Source organism: Somniosus microcephalus, unplaced genomic scaffold, assembly GCF_052327205.1.
Source record: "Somniosus microcephalus isolate GS21.2 unplaced genomic scaffold, FLI_Smic_1.0 unresolved_chr1, whole genome shotgun sequence".
In the NCBI taxonomy this organism is placed as follows: Eukaryota; Metazoa; Chordata; class Chondrichthyes; order Squaliformes; family Somniosidae; genus Somniosus; species Somniosus microcephalus.
In genome coordinates this window covers 46,284,941-46,308,164 of record NW_028225179.1, presented here as the reverse complement: position 1 = coordinate 46,308,164, position 23,224 = coordinate 46,284,941, and the positions used below count along the sequence as shown (strand labels likewise).

Genomic DNA, 23,224 nt, shown 5'->3' with positions numbered 1-23,224 from the left:
GTACAGCACTGTCGGAGGGTCAGTAATGAGGGAGCGCTGCACTGTCGGAGGGTCAGTACTGAGGGAGTGTTGCACTGTCGGAGGGGCCGTACTGAGAGAGCGCCGCACTGTGGGAGGGGCAGTACTGAGGGAGCGTTGCACTGTCGGAGGGGCAGTACTGAGGGAGCACCGCATTGTTGGAGGGGCAGTAATGAGGGAGCGCTGCACTGTCGGAGGGGCAGTACTGAGGGAGCGCTGCACTGTCGGAGGGTCAGTACTGAGGGAGTGTTGCACTGTCGGAGGGGCAGTACTGAGGGAGCGCTGCACTGTCGGAGGGTCAGTACTGAGGGAGTGTTGCACTGTCGGAGGGGCAGTACTGAGGGAGCGCTGCACTGTCGGATGGGCAGTACTGAGGGAGCGCCGCACTGTCGGAGGGGCAGTACTGAGGGAGTGTTGCACTGTCGGAGGGGCCGTACTGAGGGAGCGCCGCACTGTCGGAGGGGCCGTACTGAGAGAGTGCCGCACTGTGGGAGGGGCAGTACTGAGGGAGTGTTGCACTGTTGGAGGGGCCATGCTGAGAGAGTGCCGCACTGTGGGAGGGGCAGTACTGAGGGAGCGCTGCACTGTCGGAGGGTCAGTACTGAGGGAGTGCTGCACTGTCGGAGGGGCAGTACTGAGGGAGTACAGCACTGACAGAGGGTCAGTAATGAGGGAGCGCTGCACTGTCGGAGGGGCAGTACTGAGGGAGCACTGCACTGTCGGAGGGTCTGTACTGAGGGAGCGCCGCACTGTCGGAGGGGCAGTACTGAGGGAGCGCTGCACTGTCGGAGGGGCAGTACTGAGGGAACGCCGCACTGTCGGAAGGGCAGTACTGAGGGAGCGCCGCACTGTCGGAGGGTCAGTACTGATGGAGTGCCGCACTGTCGGGGGTGCTGTCTTTCAGGTGAAAAGTTAAACCGAGGCCCCATCTGCTCTCTCAGGTGGACGTAAAAGATCCCACAGCACGATTTCGAAGAAGAGCAGGGGAGATATCCCCGGTGTCCTGGCCAATATTAATCCCTCAGCAAACAATACTAAAAAACAGATGATAGAAAAAAATAGGAGCAGGAGTTGGCCAGTCGGCCCTTCGAGCCTGCTCCGCCATTCAATAAGATCGTGGCTGATCCTCTATCTCAATACCATATTCCCGCTCTCTCCCCATACCCCTTGATGACTTTTGTGTCTAGAAATCTATCTATCTTCTTCTTAAATATATTCAGTGGCTTGGCCTCCACAGCCTTCTGTTGTAGAGAATTCCACAGGCTCACCACCCTCTGAGTGAAGAAATTTCTCCTCATCTCAGTCCTAAATGACCTACCCCCTATCCTGAGGCAGGGGGGAGGGACACACCCCAATCTACATCGAAGGGGCTGAGGTGGAGAGGGTCAGCAGCTTCAAATTCCTGGGTGTACTCATTGTAGAGGACTTAACGTGGTCCCATCACATCGATGTTGTAACTAAGAAGGCATGCCAACGCCTGTTCTTCCTCAGGAGGCTGAAGAAATTTAGAATGGCCCCCCAGATTCTCACCAACTTCTACCGGTGCACCATCGAGAGTATCCTGTCCGGCTGCATCACTACCTGGTATGGCAACTGCACCGCCACAGACCGCAAGGCTCTACAGATGGTGGTGAAAGCTGCACAACATACTATAGGAAATAAACTACCTGCTGTGCAGAATATCTACCCCGAGAGGTGCCGGGGGAAGGCCCTGAGAATCGTCAAAGACGCGAGCCACCCCAGCCACAACCTCTTCGCCCTGCTCCCGTCCAGTAAGAGATACCGAAGCATACGGTCTCGTACCAGCAGGTTTCGAAACAGCTTCTACCCCCAGGCCATAAGACTCATGAACAAATAATTTATTATTTATTACTGCTGTTTTATTTATTATTACTGTATTTCTATTAGTATTTTTATCATTGCTATGCCATATTTATTCCAATGTTGGGAGGACTCGTAAAAATCAACATTTCATTCTGCAGTACACACGTCTGCTGCATATATGACAAATAAAATTGAATTGAATTGAATTGAATTGATTGAATTGACCCCTCGTTCTAGACCCCCCAGCCAGGGGAAACATCCTCCCTGCATCCAGTCTGTCTAGCCCTGTCAGAATTTTATGTGTTTCAATGAGATCCCCTCTCATTCTTCTAAACTCTAGTGAATTCAGGCCTAGTCGACCCAATCTCTCCTCATACGACAGTCCTTCCATCCCAGGAATCAGTCTGGTGAACCTTCGCTGCACTCCCTCTATGGCAAGTATATCCTTTCTTAGGTAAGGAGACCAAAACTGCACTGAGTGCAGCGCGCACAGACTGAACAACTGGGACGATAGCAAAATACTGCAGATGCTGGAAATCTGAAATAACAACAGAAAATGCTGGAAAAACTCAGCAGGCCAGGAAACATCCATGGAGAGAGAAACAGAGTCAATGTTTCAGGTCGAAACCCTTCGTCAGGACTGAGAGAAAACACAGGAAATGAAACAGATTATAAGCCCAGTTTGGGGGCTGGGAAATGGGGATGAAAGAACAAAAGAGAAGTGACGAGACATTAAGAGGTATTCAAAACGAGACGAGATGGTGATAGGACAAGTGGAGACAAAAGACGGCTCTAGATTAGGTGTGAAATGCGCTGGCAGAATGGGAGACAGCTGCCATGTGGGAGAGAAAAGAAGGGGGACGGGCCAAAACAAAGGTGTGGATAAAAAATATATGTAAAAATGTAATGGGGGTTGAGGTTATGATCTGAAATTGTTGAACTCGATATTGAAGGCTGTAAAGTGCCTAATCGGATCAACTGGGAGTTTGGTAAGTGTGGGAGTTTTAAGGGTTAATCTCTTTTAAAATCTAGTGTTAATTGCTAGTAGCTCTTAAGTAAGATCAACTGTTTAAGCTAAAGTCTGAACTTAAAATTTTTAAGTTTCTTCAGGTTTCAGCAGAGACCAACAAGCAAGCTCTCCTGCTGGAGGGACGCTGAAGTTAGTTAATCAGCTAACTGGATTAAACTGGTTCCTGAAACAGTAGCCGAGCAGTGCTGACTCATCTGAGTCGCAAACAGTATAAACACAGGGGCCTGTGAGTGCAGCTTGGCACAGAGTGAACAACTGGGAGCTTGGTAAGTGTGGGAGTTCTGTAAAGTGGAGGAAGGAGGTGCTTGCTTTTCCTAACTTCTCCCGCAGAGCGGCGGCGGACCTGAGCGGGAGCAGACCAAGGCCCGAGAGCAGGGATAAAAGCAGCAGCAGACCTGCATCAACAAGAGAAAACGGCAGTGTGACGTCACAGGTAAGGCAGGTATGTGATTGGTAGTGACTGTGGGCTAAGTTTTAAGTTAACATATAACTAAATTTTAAAAACTAAACTTAATTTAATTAATTTAATAAACTAAATGAGGTAAATAATTTGATTAACACTAAACTAATTAATTAAATAAGTAAAATAATGGGAGAACAGGAGATGTGTTGCTGCTGCAATATGTGGGAACTTGTGGACATTTTTTTTCCAGGGCGGCTACATCTGCGGTAAGTGTCTGCGCCTCGAGGAACTTTGGCTCTGAGTTGAGGAGCTGGAGTCCGAGCTGCAGACATTGCGAGACATCAGGGAGGGAGGAAGTTACCTGGACCTTTTGCTCCAGGAGACAGCCACACCCCTTAGATTAAATACTTTAGAATTGACACGTGGTCAGGGTCAGGAGGGTATGACTGCCATAAGACATAAGACATAAGAAGTAGGAGCAGGAGTAGACCATAACAGCCCCTCGGGCCTGCTCCGCCATTCAATAGGATCATGGCTGATCCGAACCTAGGCTCACGTCCACGTCCCTGCCCGCTCCCCGTAACCCCTAATTCCCTTATCAGCTAGGAAACTGTCTATCTCCATTTTAAATTTATTTAATGTCGCAGCTTCCACAGCTCTCTGAGGTAGCAAATTCCATAGATTTACTACCCTCTGAGTGAAGAAGTTTCTCCTCATCTCAGTTTTGAAAGGGCAGCCACTTATTCTAAGATTATGCCCCCTAGTTCTAGTCTCACCCATCAGTGGAAACATCCTCACCGCATCCACCCGATCAAGCCCCCTCACAATCTTATATGTTTGGATAAGATCGCCTCTCATTCTTCTGAACTCCAACGAGTAGAGGCCCAACCTACTCAACCTTTCCTCACACGTCAACCCCCTCATCTCCGGAATCAACTGAGTGAACCTTCTCTGAACCGCCTCAAGAGCAAGTATATCTTTTCTTAAATATGGAAACCAAAACTGCATGCAATATTCCAGGTGTGGCCTCACCAATACCCTGTATAACTGCAGCAAGACTTCCCTATTTTTATACTCAATCCCCCTTGCAATAAAAGCCAAGATTCCATTGGCCTCCCTGATCACCTGCTGTACCTGCATACTAACTTTTTGTGTTTCATGCACCAGGACCCCCAGATCCCTTTGTACTGTAGCACTTTGCAGTTTCTCTCCATTTAGATAATAACTTGCTCTTTGAGGCAGGTACGGGGATCCAGGAGGTAGTATTGCAGGAGTCTCAGTCCCTGCACTTGCCCAATAGATTCGAGGTTCTTGCAACTCTTGTGGACCAGTGCGGGGGCTGCGGGGAGGACGAGCAAACTGACCACAGCACCGTGGTACAGGAGGCCGTTCAAGTGGGGGGAGTAAAAAGGAAGGTGGTTGTAGTTGGTGACAGTATAGTTAGGGGGATTGACACTGTTCTCTGCAGCCAGGAGTGTGAGTCCCGAAGGCTATGTTACCTACCCAGTGCCCGGGTAAAGGACATCTCCTCCGGGCTGGAGAAGAACTTGGAGTGGGAGGGGGAAGATCCAGTTGTCGTGGTCCATGTAGGTACCAATGACATAGGTAGGACTAAGAAAGAGGTTCTGCTGAGAGAATTTGAGCAGCTAGGGACTAAATTAAAAAGCAGAACCACATAGGTCATAATCTCAGGATTATTACCGGAGCCATGAGCAAATTGGCATCGGGTCAATAGGATCAGGGCGATGAATGCGTGGCTCAAAGATTGGTGTGGGAGAAGTGGGTTTCGATTCATGGGGCACTGGCACCAGTACTGGGGAAAGAGAGAGCTGTTCCGTTGGGACGGACTACACCTGAACCATGCTGGGACCAGAGTTCTAGCGAATCGAATAACTAGGGAGGTAGATAGGGCTTTATACTAAATAAAGTGAGGGAGGGTCCTGGTGGAGAGAAATCTAGAATGCTAAAGAGAAAAGACAAGGAAGCAGTGCAGGAAAGTGATTGGGGTAAGGATAACCAGATTGTGTCAGAAAGGGACAGAGCGTACAAACAAAGGAGTACGCTAACAAATAGGGTCCAGGTAAGAAAAAGTGGTCATAAGACAAATAGGGCCATAGTACAAAAAAATGTTAAGATGTCTAAAAATGTTAAAAAGACAAATTTAAAGGCACTGTATCTGAATGCACAAAGCATTCGTAATAAGGTAGACGAATTAACAGCGCAAATAGATGTAAACGGATACGATTTAATTGCGATTACGGAAACATGGCTGCATGGCGACCAAGGCTGGGAGTTGTATATCTAAGGATATTCGACATTTAGGAAGGACAGGCAAAAAGGAAAAGGAGGTGGGGTGGCATTGTTAGTAAAGACTGAAATCAGAGCAATAGTGAGAAAGGATATTGGCTCAGAAAATCAAGATGTAGAATCAGTCTGGGTGGAGCTAAGAAGCACCAAGGGGCAGAAAACATTGGTGGGAGTTGTCTATAGGCCTCCAAACAGTAGTGGTAATGTAGGGGATGGCATCAAACAGGAAATTAGAGCTGTATGTAACAAGGGTACTACAGTAATCATGGGTGGCTTTAATCTACATATAGACTGGCCAAACCAAATTAGCAATAATACTGTGGAGGATGACTTCCTGGAGTGTGTACGATAAGGTTTTTTGGACCAGTACGTTGAGGAGCCAACTAGGGAACAGGCTATCCTAGATTGGGTATTGTGCAATGAGAAGGGGTTAATCAATAATCTTGTTGTGCGGGGTCCTTTAGGGAAGAGTGACCATAACATGATGGAATTCTTCATTAAGATGGAAAGTGAAGAAGTCCAATCCGAAAATCGGGTCCTAAATCTAAACAAAGGAAACTACGAAGATTAATTGCCGGGTTCCTCACCTCCTCCACGGTCTGACTGTCCAAGGCCACCTGGCAGGTCCGCATGGCCGTCACGTCCCGGAAGGTGCCGCCCAGCTGCACCCCCTTGATGTAGTGCGTGCCGAAGGTGCGCAGGAAGTGCTCGTAGAAGAAGCGGGTTTTGCGGCCCAGCCGCTTGGGCAGGTTGCGGAGGAGCAGGGAGAACTGGGGGGAGAGGGGGGGCCGGTGCGCCACCCGGTACTCGTAGTACTGGCAGCGGAACTGCTGGCTGCTGAAGCTGTAGCGATCGCTGGACACGTGGCGCCGGCCGAATTCGGCCAGCGCGGACTTGGAGCCGGCCACCGTCACCTTGCCGCCCGAGCTGGGCCCCGGCTGGACGTCCAGCCCCGCGCTCCAGGACTTGTCGACTACCGAGCGGCCCGACTCCTCCAGCTCGGAGGCCGACTCGAAGAGGGTGCTGGTCAGCTGGCGCCGGCACTCCTGCCGCACCCGCCAGTCCACCGACGCCCGGGGCAGGCGCTGGCGGGCGCCGTCCATCAGCTCGTTGTGGCAGATCGTGCAGGCGCCACCTGGCAGGCGCCAGGAGTTCATGTCCACCGCGTAGGCCCCCGTGCGCCGCAGCCGCACGACGTCGTAGCCCTCCCCGGCCAGGTTGACCCCCGGGGCCGGCTGGGCGTTCTTGCACTCGTTCGCCGCGCCCACTTCGCAACTGCCATGGGCGCCGGGGGTGGCGGAGAGGCGGAGGAGGAGGAGGAGGAGGGGGAGGAGGATGGGCATCGACGGGTCTCGATCAGCTCTTTGGGGGCAGGTCCTCAGGCTCCTGGGTGGAGATCTAGGAAGAGAAGGAAGAACATCAAAGCTTGACGCGAACAATCAGATTCTGTGGGGGAAAAATTCAGTATTGCCCCGCTTGGGGCGCCATTATCGGCCGTGCGCAAAGTTTAGCGCCTGGCGCTAATTATCGCCTCCGACAGCAAACTTGGCTTCTATCGCCCCTGGAGGTGATTGGAGCACTAAATCAGGCACTACACACCTGTCTTAAGGCACAAAGGCTGAGGAGCGAGGCGCTACCTCAGAGCGCTGGCGAAGCAAGGAAGGGCAAATCAAAATGAACCTGCAAATTGCTGCTCAGTACTCAAAACTCCTTCACAGCGTTGAATCTGTCCAGAAGTCTCTCTCTCTCTCTCAGACTGCGTGGTGCAAAAATGTCACCAAAAAAGGCAGGAAGCGGTCGCCTTTAAATAGCACTCCCCCAGTCCCTTTCTGACAGCATAACGCTCCCCTCAACCTGTCGTTGCTAGCGGCAGGCAGTAAGGCAGGGGGCGCCACGCAATATCCGGTCCGGAGCGCTAATGGGGCGTTGCGCACTCGACTGACGTCACAATCTGTCGGCGCAGGAGATCGTGGCGGTAGTGTTTAGTGCCGCCGCAAAATGTCTAGTTAATTTCGTGAGTGGCACAAACATCGCCGTGCCCAGGCGCTAGTTGCTTTGCGCCCCATTAGTGCCCTCTTAAGGCACTAACAGGAGGTGCAAACAACTGAATTTTTCCCACTAAAATTGTAATATTATATAGGCCCAGAACTTCGGGTCCCCACGGGTGAGTACACACTGGGTACTCATGCGTATGCCCAACGAAAGTGCCGATTTCGTGCATGCACTGCGCATGCGTGGGAAACCGGAACTTCCGTTCCCTTAAAGGAAGGGGTTCACAGGTCGAATGCGTGCGCCGGAAAGGCAGCGCGTACGCCTGGAACTTCCCGTTTTTTTTTACAGGTTTTTCCGGGAGGGTAAGTCTCCAGGAGCTACACTTATAAAAAGCAGTCGCGAGGCCTGCTTTTAACAAGGTAAGTGGCGCATTAAGTAAAATTAAAACATTTTTTCCACAGGTTTATTAATTTTAAATACTTTAAAGAAAGGTAAGTTTATTTTTAGCCCCGTTAGAAAGTGTAATTAATTTTTCAAAAATTTAAATTATTGTTTAAAATAGCTATTTTATGTAATTTATAGTTATTATAAAAATGTGATTAAAAAAAAAAATTAATTGAAGTTTTAGTTATGTTTTGGGGCTGAATTGGGGCTCTTCCTGTCAAATCTATGAATACAGATTCCCTGCTCCGATTGGCTCTCCATGGCCCACGTGATCCCAGGGGATGCTTCGAACTAACTGCGCCCCTGGGATACGCAAGCACTGCGCGCCGGCAGTTGGAGGAGGCCCAGGATCGGAATCCCACGCGGGCCCACAGCTCAACGGCTGGCCCGCTAGGTAAGTGCAGGTCGGGGGCTTGCACCCGCGGGAAGCCCCCGACCCGAATTTCTGGGCCATTGAAACCGCTGCTACCGTGTGGAGATCAAAGTTCAGAATGAATTGTGAAATGGTTACAGACGGATTCAAAATGTAGGAGGTCAGCATGGTCCTTTGTTTGTGAAGGCACAAAAGAAGAACATAAGAAATAGGAGCAGGAGTAGGCCATTCGGCCCTTCGAGCCTGCTCCGCCATTCAATGAGATCATGGCTGATCTTCTGCCTCAACTCCATTCACCGGCCCTATCGCCATATCCCTTGATGCCCTTACTAGTCAGAAATCTATCGACTTCTGTTTTGAATATACCCAATGACTGAGCCTCCACAGCCCTCTGGGGTGGAGAATTCCAAAGATTCACCACCCTCTGTGTGAAGAAATTTCTTCTCAGCTCAGTCCTGAATGGCCAACCCTTTATCCTGAGGCTGTGGCCCCTCGTTCTAGGCTCCCCAGCCAAGGGAAACATTCTCCCAGCATCCACCCAATCAAGCCCTGTAATAGTTTTGTATGCTTCAATGAGATCTCCTCTCACTCTTCTGAATTCAAGAGAATGCAGGCCTAGATTACTCAATCTCTTCTCATACGACAGTCCCGCCATCCCAGGAATCAATCTCGTGAACCTTCGTTGCACTCCCTCTAGGGCTAACAAGGAAAGGGAATACACATTAAATGGTAGGACACTGAGTCTAGAGGAACAAAGGGACCTTGGAGTGCATGTCCACAGATCCCTGAAGGTAGCAGGCTAAGTAGATAAGGTGGTTAAGAAGGCATACGGAATGCTGGCCTTTATTAGCCGTGCCATAGAATACAAGAGCAGGGTGGTTATGCTTCAACTGTACAAAACACTAGTTAGGCCTCAGCTAGAGTACTGCGAGCAGTTCTGGTCACCACATTACAGGAAGGATGTGATTGCACTAGAGAGGGTACAGAGGAGATTTACAAGGATGGTGCCGGGAGTAGAGAATCTGAGCTATGAGGAAAGACTGGATAGGCTGGGTCTGTTTTCCTTGGAACAGAGGAGGCTGAGGGGAGACCTTATTGAGGTGGATAAAGTTATGAGGGGCCTAGATAAAGTAGATAGAAAGGACCTATTTCCCTTAGCAGAGGGGTCAAAAACCAGGGGACACAGATTTAAAGTAATTGGTGGAAGGTTTAGAGGGGATTTGAGGGGAAATGTCTTCACCCAGAGGGTTGTGGGGGTCTGGAACTCACTGCCTGAAAGGGCGGTAGAGGCAGGAACCCTAACCACATTTAAAAAGTACTTGGATGTGCACTTGGGATGCTCTAACCTGCAGGGCTACGGACCAAGAGCTGGGAAGTGGGATTAGGCTGGGTAGCTCCTTGTTGGCCGGCGCGGACACGATGGGCCGAAATGGCCTCCTTCCGTGCTGTAACTTTCTATGATTCTATATCCTTCCTTAGGTAAGGAGACCAAAATTGTACACAGTACTCCAGGTGTGGCCTCACCAAGGCCCTATATAATTGGAGTAAGACTTCTTTACTCCTGTACTCAAATCCTCTTGTAATGAAGGCCAGCATACCCTTTGCCTTCCTAATGGCTTGCTGCACCTGCACATTCACTTTCAGTGACTCAAAATGGCGGAACTCAACAGGGGTCCTTTGCCTGGTGGTCAGCATATGGTCCTTTGTTTGAAAGGCCAAATGGACAGGAAGTTGACAAGGACGTCCCGCCCACCCCACACACTTCACAGGAACATGAACCTGTCACGCGGAATGATCTCCAATCAGGGAAGGTTTGGCGTGAAACTGACCTATCAGAGGGAGGGTACAGACGGTGATACACGAGCGGGGCCAGCAGAAAGGCGCTATAACAGAAGTGACCCGGGGGGGGGGGAAATTCAAAACACCCAAGGAATAAAGGAGACAGAACAGAAGAACAGACGAACAGAGAAAGCTGGCCACTCTATGTTTCGACTTACAACTCTCCCTGGACCGATCACCCAGAGGTAACGGAGTATGTATGAAAGTCAGACATAGAGCTTAGATATTGTTAAAAGGGTATTTTATGTACGGGTAAATTGGGCGCATATTGATTGCGACGCACACTTCAATTTTGAACTATAGTGCGAATAAAGACCAATTTTATTGATCACAAACTTGTCTGTCACTGTTACGCTTATTCACAGAAAACATAGAAACATAGAAGATAGGAGCAGGAGTAGGCCATTCGGCCCCTCGAGCCTGCTCCGCCATTTAATGAGATCATGGCTGATCATCCAAATTCAGTACCCTGTCCCTGCTTTCTCCCCATATCTCTTGATCCCTTTAGCCTCAACAAATATATCTAACTCCTTCTTGAATATATTTAATGAATTGGCTTCAATTACCTTCTGTGGTAGAGAATTCCACAGGTTCACCACTCTCTGGGTGAAGAAATTCCTCCTCATCTCGGTCCTAAATGGCTTACCCCTTATCCTTCGACTGTGAACCCTGGTTCTGGACTCCCCCGCCATCGGGAACATCCTTCCTGCATCTAGTCTGTCTGGTCCTGTTAGAATTTTATAAGTTTCAATGAGATCCCCTCTCGTTCTTCTAAACTATAGCGAATATAAGCTTAATCGACCCAATCTCTCTTCATACGTCATTCCTGCCATCCCAGGTATCAGCCTGGTGAATCTTCGCTGAACTCCCTCCATGGCAAGAACATCCTTCCTCAGATAAGGCGACCAAAACTGCACACAATACTCAAGGTGTGGTCTCACCAAGGCCCTGTACAACTGCAGCAAGACATCCTTGTTCTTGTACTCGAATCCTCTCGATATGAAAGCCAACATACCATTTGCCTTCTTAACCGCCTGCTGCACCTGCATGCTTACCTTCAGCGACTGGTGCACAAGGACACCCAGGTCTCTTTGCACTTCCCCTTCTCCCAATCTATTGCCCTTCAGATAATAATCTGCCTTCCTGTTGTTGCCACCAAAGTGGATAACCTCACATTTATCCACATTATACTGCATCTGCCATGCATCTGCCCAATCACCCAACCTGTCAAAATCATACTGGAGTTTCTCTGCATCCTCCTCACAGCACACGCGCCCACCCAGCTTTGTGTCGTCTGCAAACTTGGAGATATTACATCTAGTTCCCTCGTCTCGATCATTAATATATATTGTGATAGCTGGGGTCCAAGGACCGATCCCTGCGGTACCCCACTAGTCACTGCCTGCCACTCGGAAAAAGACCCGTTTATTCCAACTCTTTGCTTTCTGTCTGCCAACCAGTTCTCTATCCAAGTCAATACCTTACCCCCAATTCCATGTGCTTTAACTTTACACGCTAATCTCTTATGCGGGACCTTATTGAAAGCCTTCTGAAAGTCCAAATACACCACATCCACTGGTTCTCCCTTATCTATTCTGCCAGTTACATCCTCAAAAATTCCAGTAGATTAGTCAAGCACGATTTACCTTTAGTAAATCCATGTTGACTTTGTCCGATCCGGTCACTGTTTTCCAAGTGCTCTGCTATTACATCTTTTATAATGGACTCCAGCATTTTCCCCACTACCGATGTCAGGCTTACCGGTCTGTAATTCCCCATTTTCTCTCTACCACCTTTTTTGAATAGTGGGGTAACATTAGCTACCCTCCAATCCATGGGTACTGTTCCAGAGTCTATCGAATTTTGGAAGATGACCAGCAATGCATCTACTATTTCGAGGGCAACTTCCTTAATTATCCCAGGATGTAGATTATCAGGCCCTGGGGATTTATCAGCCTTCAATCCCATCAATTTCCCGAACACCATTTCCCTACAAAATACTGATTTCATTCAGTTCCACCCTTTCATCAGACCCTATGTTCCCCGGCATCTCTGGGAGGTTATTTGTGTCCTTTGTGAAGACAGAAGCAAAGTATGTATTTAATTGGTCTGCCATTTCTTTGTTCCCCATTATAGATTCCCCTGATTCTGACTGCAAGGGACCTACGCTTGACTTCACCAATCTTTTACTCTTCACATATCTATAGAAGCTTTTACAGTCAGTTTTTATGTTCCATGCAAGCTTACTCTCATACTCTATTTCCCCCCTCTTAATTAATCCCTTTGTCCTCCTTTGCTGAATCCTAAACTGCTCCCAATCCTCAGGTTTGCTGCTTTTCTGGCCAATTTGTATGTCCTCTCCTTGGATCTTATGCTATCCCGAATTTCCCTTGTTAGCCACGGTTGAGCCACCTTTTTTGTTTTATTTTTGTGCCAGACAGGGATGAACAAATTCTGTAGTTCATCCATGCGATCTTTAAATGTTAGCCATTGCCTATCCACTGTCAACCCTTTAAGTAACGTTCCTCAATCCATGCTAGACAACTCGCACCTCAGACCATCGTAGTTTCCTTTATTTAAATTCAGGACCCTAGTCTCTGAGTCAACTACTTCACTCTCCATCTTAATGAAGAATTCTATCATATTATGATAGCTCATCCCCAAGGGGCCTCGCACAACAAGATTGCTAATTAATCCTTTCTTATTACATAATACCCAGTCTAAGATGGCCTGATCTCTAGTTGGTTTCTTGACAGGAAACCATCCCGTATACACTCCAGGAATTCTTCCTCCACAGTATTGTTACTAATTTGATTAGCCCAATTTATATGTAGATTAAAGTCACCCATGATAACTGCTGTGCCCTTATAGCACGCGTCTCTAATTTCCCATTTAATGCCATCAACAACCTCCGCATTACTGTTTGGGGGTCTGTATACAACCCCACTAACGTTTTCTGCCCCTTGGTATTTCTCAGCACTACCCATACAGATTCTTGAAGTCCGAACAGTAGTAAGAGAAAGGTTTACAACCTCGATGTCACAGATCACATTTCAAGAGAGAGTCTCCCCATCAGGCACCCCTTTAAAGGGGTTTGTGCTCGATCGACAATTGGATTCACCCCATCCTGGGCCAGGAATTTAAGGCATTGGGCTCCTGGAGACAGCCATAGTAACGGGAAAGTGCAGGTTGTGTCATGCCTCCCAATTTCAAATACACGAGGAGGCCATTCAGCCTCTCAAACCTGTTCTGCCATTCAATCAGATCATTGCTCATCTGCAGCTCAACCCCACTTAACCTCTTGGGACCCAACAAAAATCTATCGATCTCAGTCGTAAAATCACCAATTGACCCCAAACGTCCACAGCTTTTTCAGGGACAGAGTTCCAGATTTCCACGAACGCTTTGTATGAAGATGTGCTTCCTGACATCACCCCTGAACGGCCTGGCTCTAATTTTAATGTTACGCCTCTTTATTCTGGACACCACCACCCCGCCACCGCTGCCGCCCCCCCCACCCCCCACCCCCCCCGACAACCAGAGGAAATAGTTTCTCCATATCTACTGGATACGAGCGGAGAAAGGACAATGTATCCAACGAACTATCACCCGGTCCCAGAGGGGAAAACGACAGTGTATCTAACGCATTGTGACACTCGGTCCCAGAGGGGGAAAGGACAGTGTATCTAACGCATTGTGACACCCGGTCCCAGAGGGGGAAAGGACAGTGTATCTAACGCATTGTGACACCCGGTCCCAGAGGGGGAAAGGACAGTGTCTCTAACACACTGTAACACCCGGTCCCAGGGGGGAAAGGACAGTGTATCTAACGCACTGTGACACCCGGTCCCAGAGGGGGAAAGGACAGTGTATCCAACGCACTGTGACACCCGGTCCCAGAGGGGGATAGGACAGTGTATCTAACGCACTGTGACACCCCTCCCAAAGGGGCAAAGGACAGTGTATCTAACACACTGTGACACCCGGTCCCAGAGGGGGAAAGGACAGTGTATCTAATGCACTGTGACACCCGTCCCAAAGGGGCAAAGGACAGTGTATCTAACACACTGTGACATCCAGTCCCGGGGGTGAAAAGACAGTGTATCTAACACACTGTGAATCCCAGTCCCAGAGGGGGAAAGGACAGTATATCTAATGCACTGTGAAACCTGGTCCCAGAGGGGAAAAGGACAATGTATATAAGACACTGTGATACCCAGTCACAGAGGGGGAAAGGACAGTGTATCTAACGCATTGTGACACCCGGTCCCAGAGGGGCAAAGGACAGTGTATCTAACACACTGTGACACCCAGTCCCAGAGGGAGAAAGGACAGTGTATCTAACACACTGTGACACCCGGGCCCAGAGTGGGAAAGGACAGTGTATCTAACGCATTGTGACACCCGTCCCAAAGGGGCAAAGGACAGTGTATCTAACGCACTGTGACACCCGGTCCCAAAGGCGGAAAGGACGGTGTATCTAACGCATTGTGACACCCGGTCCCAAAGGGGGAAAGGACAGTGTATCTAACACATTGTGAAACCCGGTCCCAGAGGGGGAAAGGACAGTGTATCTAACGCATTGTGACACCCGGTCCCAGAGGGGGAAAGGACAGTGTATCTAACGCACTGTGAAACCCGGTCCCAGGGGGGGAAAGGACAGTGTATCTTACACAGTGTGACACCCGGTCCCAGAGGGGGAAAGGACAGTGTATCTAACGCACTGTGACACCCGGTCCCAGGGGGGGAAAGGACAGTGTATCAAACACATGGTGGCACCCGGTCTCAGAGGGGGAAAGGACAGTGTATCTAACGCACTGTGACACCCGGTCCCAGAGGGGGAAAGGACAGTGTATCTAACACACTGTGACACCCTGTCCCAGAGGGGGAAAGGACAGTGTATCTTACACAGTGTGACACCCGGTCCCAGAGGGGGAAAGGACAGTGTATCTTACACAGTGTGACACCCGGTCCCAGAGGGGGAAAGGACAGTGTATCTAACGCACTGTGACACCCGGTCCCAGGGGGGGAAAGGACAGTGTATCTAACGCACTGTGACACCTGGTCCCAGAGGGGGAAAGGACAGTGTATCTAACGCACTGTGACACCCGGTCCCAGAGGGGGAAAGGACAGTGTATCTAACGCACTGTGACACCCGGTCCCAGAGGGGGAAAGGACAGTGTATCTAACACACTGTGACACCTGGTCCCAGAGGGGGAAAGGACAGTGTATCTAACGCACTGTGACACCTGGTCCCAGAGGGGGAAAGGACAGTGTATCTAACGCACTGTGACACCCGGTCCCAGAGGGGGAAAGGACAGTGTATCTAACACACTGTGACACCCTGTCCCAGAGGGGGAAAGGACAGTGTATCTCACACACTGTGACACCCGGTCCCAGAGGGGGAAAGGACAGTGCATCTCATGCACTGTGACACCCGGTCCCAGAGGGGGAAAGGACAGTGTATCCAATGCACTGTGACACCCGGTCCCAGAGGGGGAAAGGACAGTGTTTCTGACGCACTGTGACACCCGGTCCCAGAGGGGGAAAGGACAGTGTATCTAACACACTGTGACACCCGGTCCCAGAGGGGGAAAGGACAGTGTATCTAACACACTGTGACACCCTGTCCCAGAGGGGGAAAGGACAGTGTATCTCACACACTGTGACACCCGGTCCCAGAGGGGGAAAGGACAGTGCATCTCATGCACTGTGACACCCGGTCCCAGAGGGGGAAAGGACAGTGTATCCAATGCACTGTGACACCCGGTCCCAGAGGGGGAAAGGGCAGTGTATCTCATGCACTGTGACACCCGGTCCCAGAGGGGGAAAGGACAGTGTATCCAATGCACTGTGACACCCGGTCCCAGAGGGGGAAAGGACAGTGTTTCTGACGCACTGTGACACCCGGTCCCAGAGGGGGAAATGACAGTGTATCTAACGCACTGTGACTCCCGCTCCCAGAGGGGGAAAGGACAGTGTATCTAACACACTGTGACACCCACTCCCAGAGGGGGAAAGGACAGTGTATCTAACGCACTGTGACACCCGGTCCCAGAGGGGGAAAGGACAGTGTATCTAACGCACTTTGACACCCGGTCCCAGAGGGGAAAGGACAGTGTATCTAACACACTGTGACACCCGGTCCCAGAGGGGGAAAGGACAGTGTATCTAACGCACTGTGACACCCGGTCCCAGAGGGGGAAAGGACAGTGTATCTAACGCACTGTGACACCCGGTCACAGAGGGAGAAAGGACAGTGTATGTAACACACTGTGACACCCGGTCCCAGAGGGGGAAAGGACAGTGTATCTAACGCACTGTGACACCCGGTCCCAGAGGGGGAAAGGACAGTGTATCTAACGCACTGTGACACACGGTCCCAGAGGGGGAAAGGACAGTGTATTTAACGCACTGTAACTCCAGGTCCCAGAGAAATGGGAGCAGTTTAGGATTCAACAAAGGAGGACAAAGGGATTAATTAAGAAGGGGAAAATAGAATATGAGAGTAAGCCTTCAGGGAACATAAAAACTGACTGTAAAAGCTTTTATAGATATGTGAAGAGAAAAAGATTAATGAAGTCAAGCGTAGGTCCCTTGCAGTCAGAATCAGGGGAATTTATAATCGGAAACAAGGAAATGGCAGACCAACTAAATACATACTTTGGTTCTGTCTTCACAAAGGAGGACACAAATAACCTCCCAGAGATGCCGGGGAACATAGGGTCTGGTGAAAGACAGGAACTGAAAGAAATCATTATTTGTAGGAAAATGGTGTTAGGAATATTGATGGGACTGAAGGCCGATAAATCCCCAGGGCCTGATGGTCTACATCCCAGGGTACTTAAGGAAGTGGCCCTAGAGATAGTAGATGCATTACTGGTCATCTTCCAGAACTCGATAGACTCTGGAACGGTACCCATGGATTGGAGGGTAGCCAATGTTACCCCACTATTCAAAAAAGGTGGTAGAGAAAAAGCGGGGAATTATAGACCGGTAAGCCTGACATCGGTAGTGGGGAAAATGCTAGAGTCTATTATAAAATGTGTAATAGCAGAGCACTTGGAAAGCAGTGACAGGATCGGACAAATTCAACACGGATTTATAAAAGGTAAATCATGCTTGACTAATCTACTGGAATTTTTTGAGGATGTAACTGGTAAAATAGATAGGGGAGAACCAGTGGATGTGGTGTATTTGGACTTTCAGCAGGCTTTCGATAAGGTCCCACACAAGAGATTAGCGTGCAAAATTAAGGCACATGGGATTGGGGGCAAGATATTGATTTGGATAGAGAACTGGTTGGCGGGCAGAAGGCAAAGAGTTGGAATAAACGGGTCGTTTTCCGAGTGGCAGGCAGTGACTAGTGGGGTACCGCAAGGATCGGTCCTAGGACCCCAGCTGTTCACAATATATATTAATGATCTGGACGAGGGAATTGGATGTAATATCTCCAAATTTGCAGACGACACAAAGCTGGGTGGGACGGTAAGCTGCGAGGAGGATGTCGGGAAACTCCAGTACAATTTGGACAGGTTGGGTGATTGGGCAGAAACATGGCAAATGCACTATAATGTGGATAAATGTGAGGTTATCCACTTTGGTGGCAAAAACAGGAAGGCAGATTATTATTTGAATGGCAATAGATTGGGAGAAGGGGAAGTGCAAAGAGACCTGGGTGTCCTTGTGCACCAGTCGCTGAAGGTAAGCATGCAGGTGCAGCAGGCGGTTAAGAAGGCAAATGGTATGTTGGCCTTCGTAGCAAGAGGGTTCGAGTACAGAAACAAGGATGTCTTGCTGCAGTTGTACAGGGCCTTGGTGAGACCGCACCTTCAGTATTGTGTGCAGTTTTGGTCGCCTTATCTGAGGAAGGATGTTCTTGCCATGGAGGGAGTGCAGCGAAGATTCACCAGGCTGATACCTGGGATGGCAGGAATGACGTATGAGGAGAGATTGTGTCGATTGGGCTTATACTCAGTGGAGTCTAGAAGATTGAGAGGGGATCTCATCGGAACCTATAAAATTCTGTCAGGTCTGGACAGACTAGATGCAGGAAGAATGTTTCTGATGGCCGGGGAGCCCAGAACCAGGGGTCATAGTCTAAGGATAAGGGGTAAGCCATTTAGGACTGAAATGAGGAGGAATTTCTTCACCCAGAGAGTGCTGAACCTGTGGAATTCTCTGCCACAGAGGGCGGTGGAGGCTAGTTCATTAAATATATTCAAGAAAGAGTTGGATATATTTCTTGAGGCTAAAGGGATCAAGGGATATGGGGAAAAGGCAGGGACAGGGTACTGAATTTGGATGATCAGCCATGATCACATTGAATGGCGGAGCAGTTTCGAAGGGCCGAATGGCCTATTCCTGCTCCTATCTTCTATGTTTCTATGTTTCTATGTATCTAACACACTGTGACACCCGGTCCCAGAGGGGGAAAGGACAGTGTCTCTAATACACTGTGACTCCCGGTCCCAGAGGGGGAAAGGACAGTGCATTTAACGCACTGTGACTCCCGGTCCCAGAGGGGGAAAGGACAGTGTATCTAATACACTGTGACACCCAGTCCCAGAGGGGGAAAGGACAGTGTATCTAACGCACTGTGACACCCAGTCCCAGAGGGGGAAAGGACAGTGTATCTAACGCACTGTGACACCCGGTCTCAGAGGGGGAAAGGACAGTGTATCTAACACACTGGGACACCCAGTCCCAGAGGGGAAAAGGACAGTGTATCTAACGCACTGGGACACCCAGTCCCAGAGGGGGAAAGGACAGTGTATCTAACGCACTGTGACACCCGGTCCCAGAGGGAGAACGGACAGTGTATCTAATGCACTGTGACACCAGGTCCCAGAGGGGGAAAGGACAGTGTATCTAACGCACTGTGACACCCGGTCCCAGAGGGAGAACGGACAGTGTATCTAACGCACTGTGACTCCCGGTCCCAGAGGGGGAAAGGACAGTGTATCTAACACACTGTGACTCCCGGTCCCAGAGGGGGAAAGGGCAGTGTATTTAACGCACTGTGACTCCCGGTCCCAGAGGGGGAAAGGACAGTGTATCTAACGCACTGGGACACCCGCTCACAGATGTATCTGACCCCTTGGCCCTTCTGCTTTCGTCCATGAGGTTTTGGTGACGCTTGTGAGAATGTCGCAGAAGAGTGAACTTGCTTTAGACGGATCCTGACCACCAATGGAAATGAGCTGCTCATCATGGCAGCTGTGTTCATGACCTGAATGTCACAGGTTGAAGGGATGGTGTTGGGTTTCAGTAATGAGATTTTGTGACTCCTGGCTGCCTCCATCAGACCTCATTTCCAGAGCCTGTGCTGCGGCTAAACCGACCACACACCACCTCACCTTCAAGACTGAACCTTGTGGGGAGAAGAATGACTCAGACTCCAGTCCAGTCTTTCTTACTAAGTAACAACCATTCACAGTTATACCACAGCTTTACCGTCCCAGTGGCATTTGGAAAATTTTTGGGCGAACAAATAAATAGACCGCACTCCTCGATGCAGATTCCAGCCTGCAACCCACTCCCGGGTATCTGGTACAGCACGGGTTAGATACAGAGTAAAGCTCCCTCTACACTGTCCCATCAAACATTCCCAGGGCAGGTACAGCATGGGTTAGATACAGAGTAAAGCTCCCTCTACACTGTCCCATCTAACACTCCCAGGGCAGGTACAGCACGGGTTAGATACAGAGTAAAGCTCCCTCTACACAGCCCCATCAAACACTCCCAGGGCAGGTACAGCACGGGTTAGATACAGAGTAAAGCTCCCTCTACACTGTCCCATCAAACATTCCCAGGGCAGGTACAGCACGGGTTAGATACAGAGTAAAGCTCCCTCTACACTGTCCCATCAAACACTCCCAGGGCAGGTACAGCACGGTTTAGATACAAATTAAACTCCCTCTACACTGTCCCATTAAACACTCCCAGGGCAGGTACAGCACGGTTTAGAGACAGAGTAAAGCTCCGTCTACATTGTCCCAACAAACACTCCCAGGGCAGGTACAGCACGGGTTAGATACAGAGTAAATCTCTCTCTACACCATCCCAACAAACACTCCCAGGGCAGGTACAGCATGGGTTAGATACAGAGTAAAGCTCCCTCTACACTGTCCCAACAAACACTCCCAGGGCAGGTACAGCACGGGTTAGCTACAGAGTAAAGCTCCCTCTACACTGTCCCATCAAACACTCCCAGGGCAGGTACAGCACAGGTTAGATACAGAGTAAAGCTCCCTCTACACTGTCCCATCAAACACTCCCAGGGCAGGTACAGCACAGGTTAGATACAGAGTAAAGCTCCCTCTACACTGTCCCATCAAACACTCCCTGGGGCAGGTACAGCACGGGTTAGATACAGACTAAAGCTCCCTCTGCAGGTCAGAGGCTGGGTATTCTGCAGCAAGTGTCTCACCTCCTGACTCCCCAAAGCCTTTCTACCATCTACAGGGCAAAAGTCAGGAGTGTGATGGACGACTCTCCACTTGCCTGGATGAGTGCAGCTCCAACCACACTCAAGAAGCTCGACACCATCCAGGACAAAGCGCCCCGCTTGATTTGCACCCCATCTACCACATTAAACATTCACTCCCTCCACCACCGGCGCACCGTGGCTGCAGTGTGTACCATCTACAAGATGCACTGCAGCAACTCGCCAAGGCTTCTTCGGCAGCACCTCCCAAACCCGTGACCTCTTCCACCTAGAAGGACAAGGGCAGCAGGAGCATGGGAACACCACCACCTCCCAGTTCCTCCTCCAAATCACACACCATCCTGACTTAGAAGTATATCACCGATCCTTCATCGTCACTGGGTCAAAATCCTGGAACTCCCTCCCTAACAGCACTGTGGGAGCACCTTCACCACACGGACTGCAGCGGTTCAAGAAGGCGGCTCACCGCCACCTTCTCAAGGGCAACTAGGGATGGGCAATAAATGCTGGCCTTGCCTCTGATGCCCACATCCCATAAAAAAGAATTAAAAAACACACAGACCCATCAAACACCCCAGGGCAGGTACAGCACGGGTTAGATACAGAGTAAAGCTCCCTCTACACTGTCCCATCAAACACTCCCAGGACAGGTACAGCACGGGCTAGATACAGAGTAAAGCTCCCTCTACACTGCCCCATCAAACAGTCCCAGGGCAGGTACAGCACGGGTTAGATACAGAGTAAAGCTCCCTCTACACTGTCCCATCAAACACTCCCAGGGCCGGTACAGCACGGGTTAGATACAGAGTAAAGCTCCCTCTACACTGTCCCATCAAACACTCCCAGGGCAGGTACAGCACGGGTTAGATACAGAGTAAAGCTCCCTCTACACTGTCCCATCAAACACTCCCAGGGCAGGTACAGCACGGGTTAGATACAGAGGAAAGCTCCCTCTACACTGTCCCATCAAACACTCCCAGGACAGGTACAGCACGGGTTAGATACAGAGTAAAGCTCCCTCTACACTGTCCCATCAACACTCCCAGGGCAGGTACAGCACGGGTTAGATACAGAGTAAAGCTCCCTCTACACTGTCCCCATCAAAAACTCCCAGGGCAGGTACAGCACGGGTTAGATACAGAGTAAAGCTCCCTCTACACTGTCCCATCAAACACTCCCAGGGCAGGTACAGCACGGGTTAGATACAGAGTAAAGCTCCCTCTACACTGTCCCATCAAACACTCCCAGGACAGGTACAGCACGGGCTAGATACAGAGTAAAGCTCCCTCTACACTGCCCCATCAAACAGTCCCAGGGCAGGTACAGCACGGGTTAGATACAGAGTAAAGCTCCCTCTACACTGTCCCATCAAACACTCCCAGGGCCGGTACAGCAAGGGGGAGATACAGAGTAAAGCTCCCTCTACACTGTCCCATCAAACATTCCCAGGGCAGGTACAGCACGGGTTAGTTACAGTGTAAAGTTCCCTCTGCACTGTCCCATCAAACACTCCCAGGGCAGGCACAGCACGGTTTAGATACAGAGTAAATCTCTCTCTACACCCTCCCAACAAACTCTCCCAGGGCAGGTACAGCACTGGTCAGATTCAGAGTAAATCACTCTCTACACTGTCCCATCAAACACTCCCAGGGCAGGTACAGCACGGGTTAGATACAGACTAAATCTCCCTCTGCACTGTCCCATCAAACACTCCCAGGGCAGGTACAGCACGGGTTAGATACAGAGTAAAGCTCCCTCTACACTGTCCCATCAAACACTCCCACGGCAGGTACAGCACGGATTAGATACAAAGTAAAGCTCCCTCTACACTGTCCCATCAAACACTCCCAGGGCAGGTACAGCACGGGTTAGATACAAAGTAAAGCTCCCTCTACACTGTCCCATCAAACACTCCCAGGGCAGGTACAGCACAGGTTAGATACAGAGTAAAGCTCCCTCTACACTGTCTCATCAAACACTCCCAAGGCAGGTACAGCACGGGTTAGATACAGATTAAAGCTCCCTCTACACTGTCCCATCAAACACTCCCAGGGCAGGTACAGCACGGGTTAGATACAGATTAAAGCTCCCTCTACACTGTCCCATCAAACACGTCCAGGGCAGGTACAGCACGGGTTAGATACAAAGTAAAGCTCCCTCTACACTGTCCCATCAAACACTCCCAGGGCAGGTACAGCACGGGTTAGATACAGAGTAAAGCTCCCTCTACACTGTCCTATTAAACACTCCCAGGACAGGTACAGCATGGGCTAGATACAGAGTAAAGCTCCCTCTGCACTGTCCCATCAAACACTCCCAGGGCAGGTACAGCACGGGTTAGATACAGAGTAAAGTTCCCTCTACACTGTCCCATCAAACACTCCCAGGGCCGGTACAGCAAGGGGTAGATACAGAGTAAAGCTCCCTCTACACTGTCCCATCAAACACTCCCAGGGCAGGTACAGCACGGGTTAGATACAGAGTAAAGCTCCCTCTACACTGTCCCATCAAACACTCCCAGGACAGGTACAGCACGGGTTAGAT

General features: G+C 49.9%; 1 protein-coding gene across 1 annotated transcript in view; it reads right to left on the bottom strand.

Moving 5' to 3' along the window:
- The window catches only part of LOC147094901 (perforin-1-like), a 60,616-nt gene that overhangs the window by 6,789 nt on the left and 30,603 nt on the right, over positions 1 to 23,224 (bottom strand). Inside the window, exon 2 of the mRNA XM_085974529.1 lies at positions 6,170 to 6,980. Within this exon, the coding sequence (XP_085830655.1) occupies positions 6,170 to 6,925 (756 nt within the window). The 5' untranslated portion in view covers positions 6,926 to 6,980. The remainder of the gene's footprint in view (positions 1 to 6,169; positions 6,981 to 23,224) is intronic.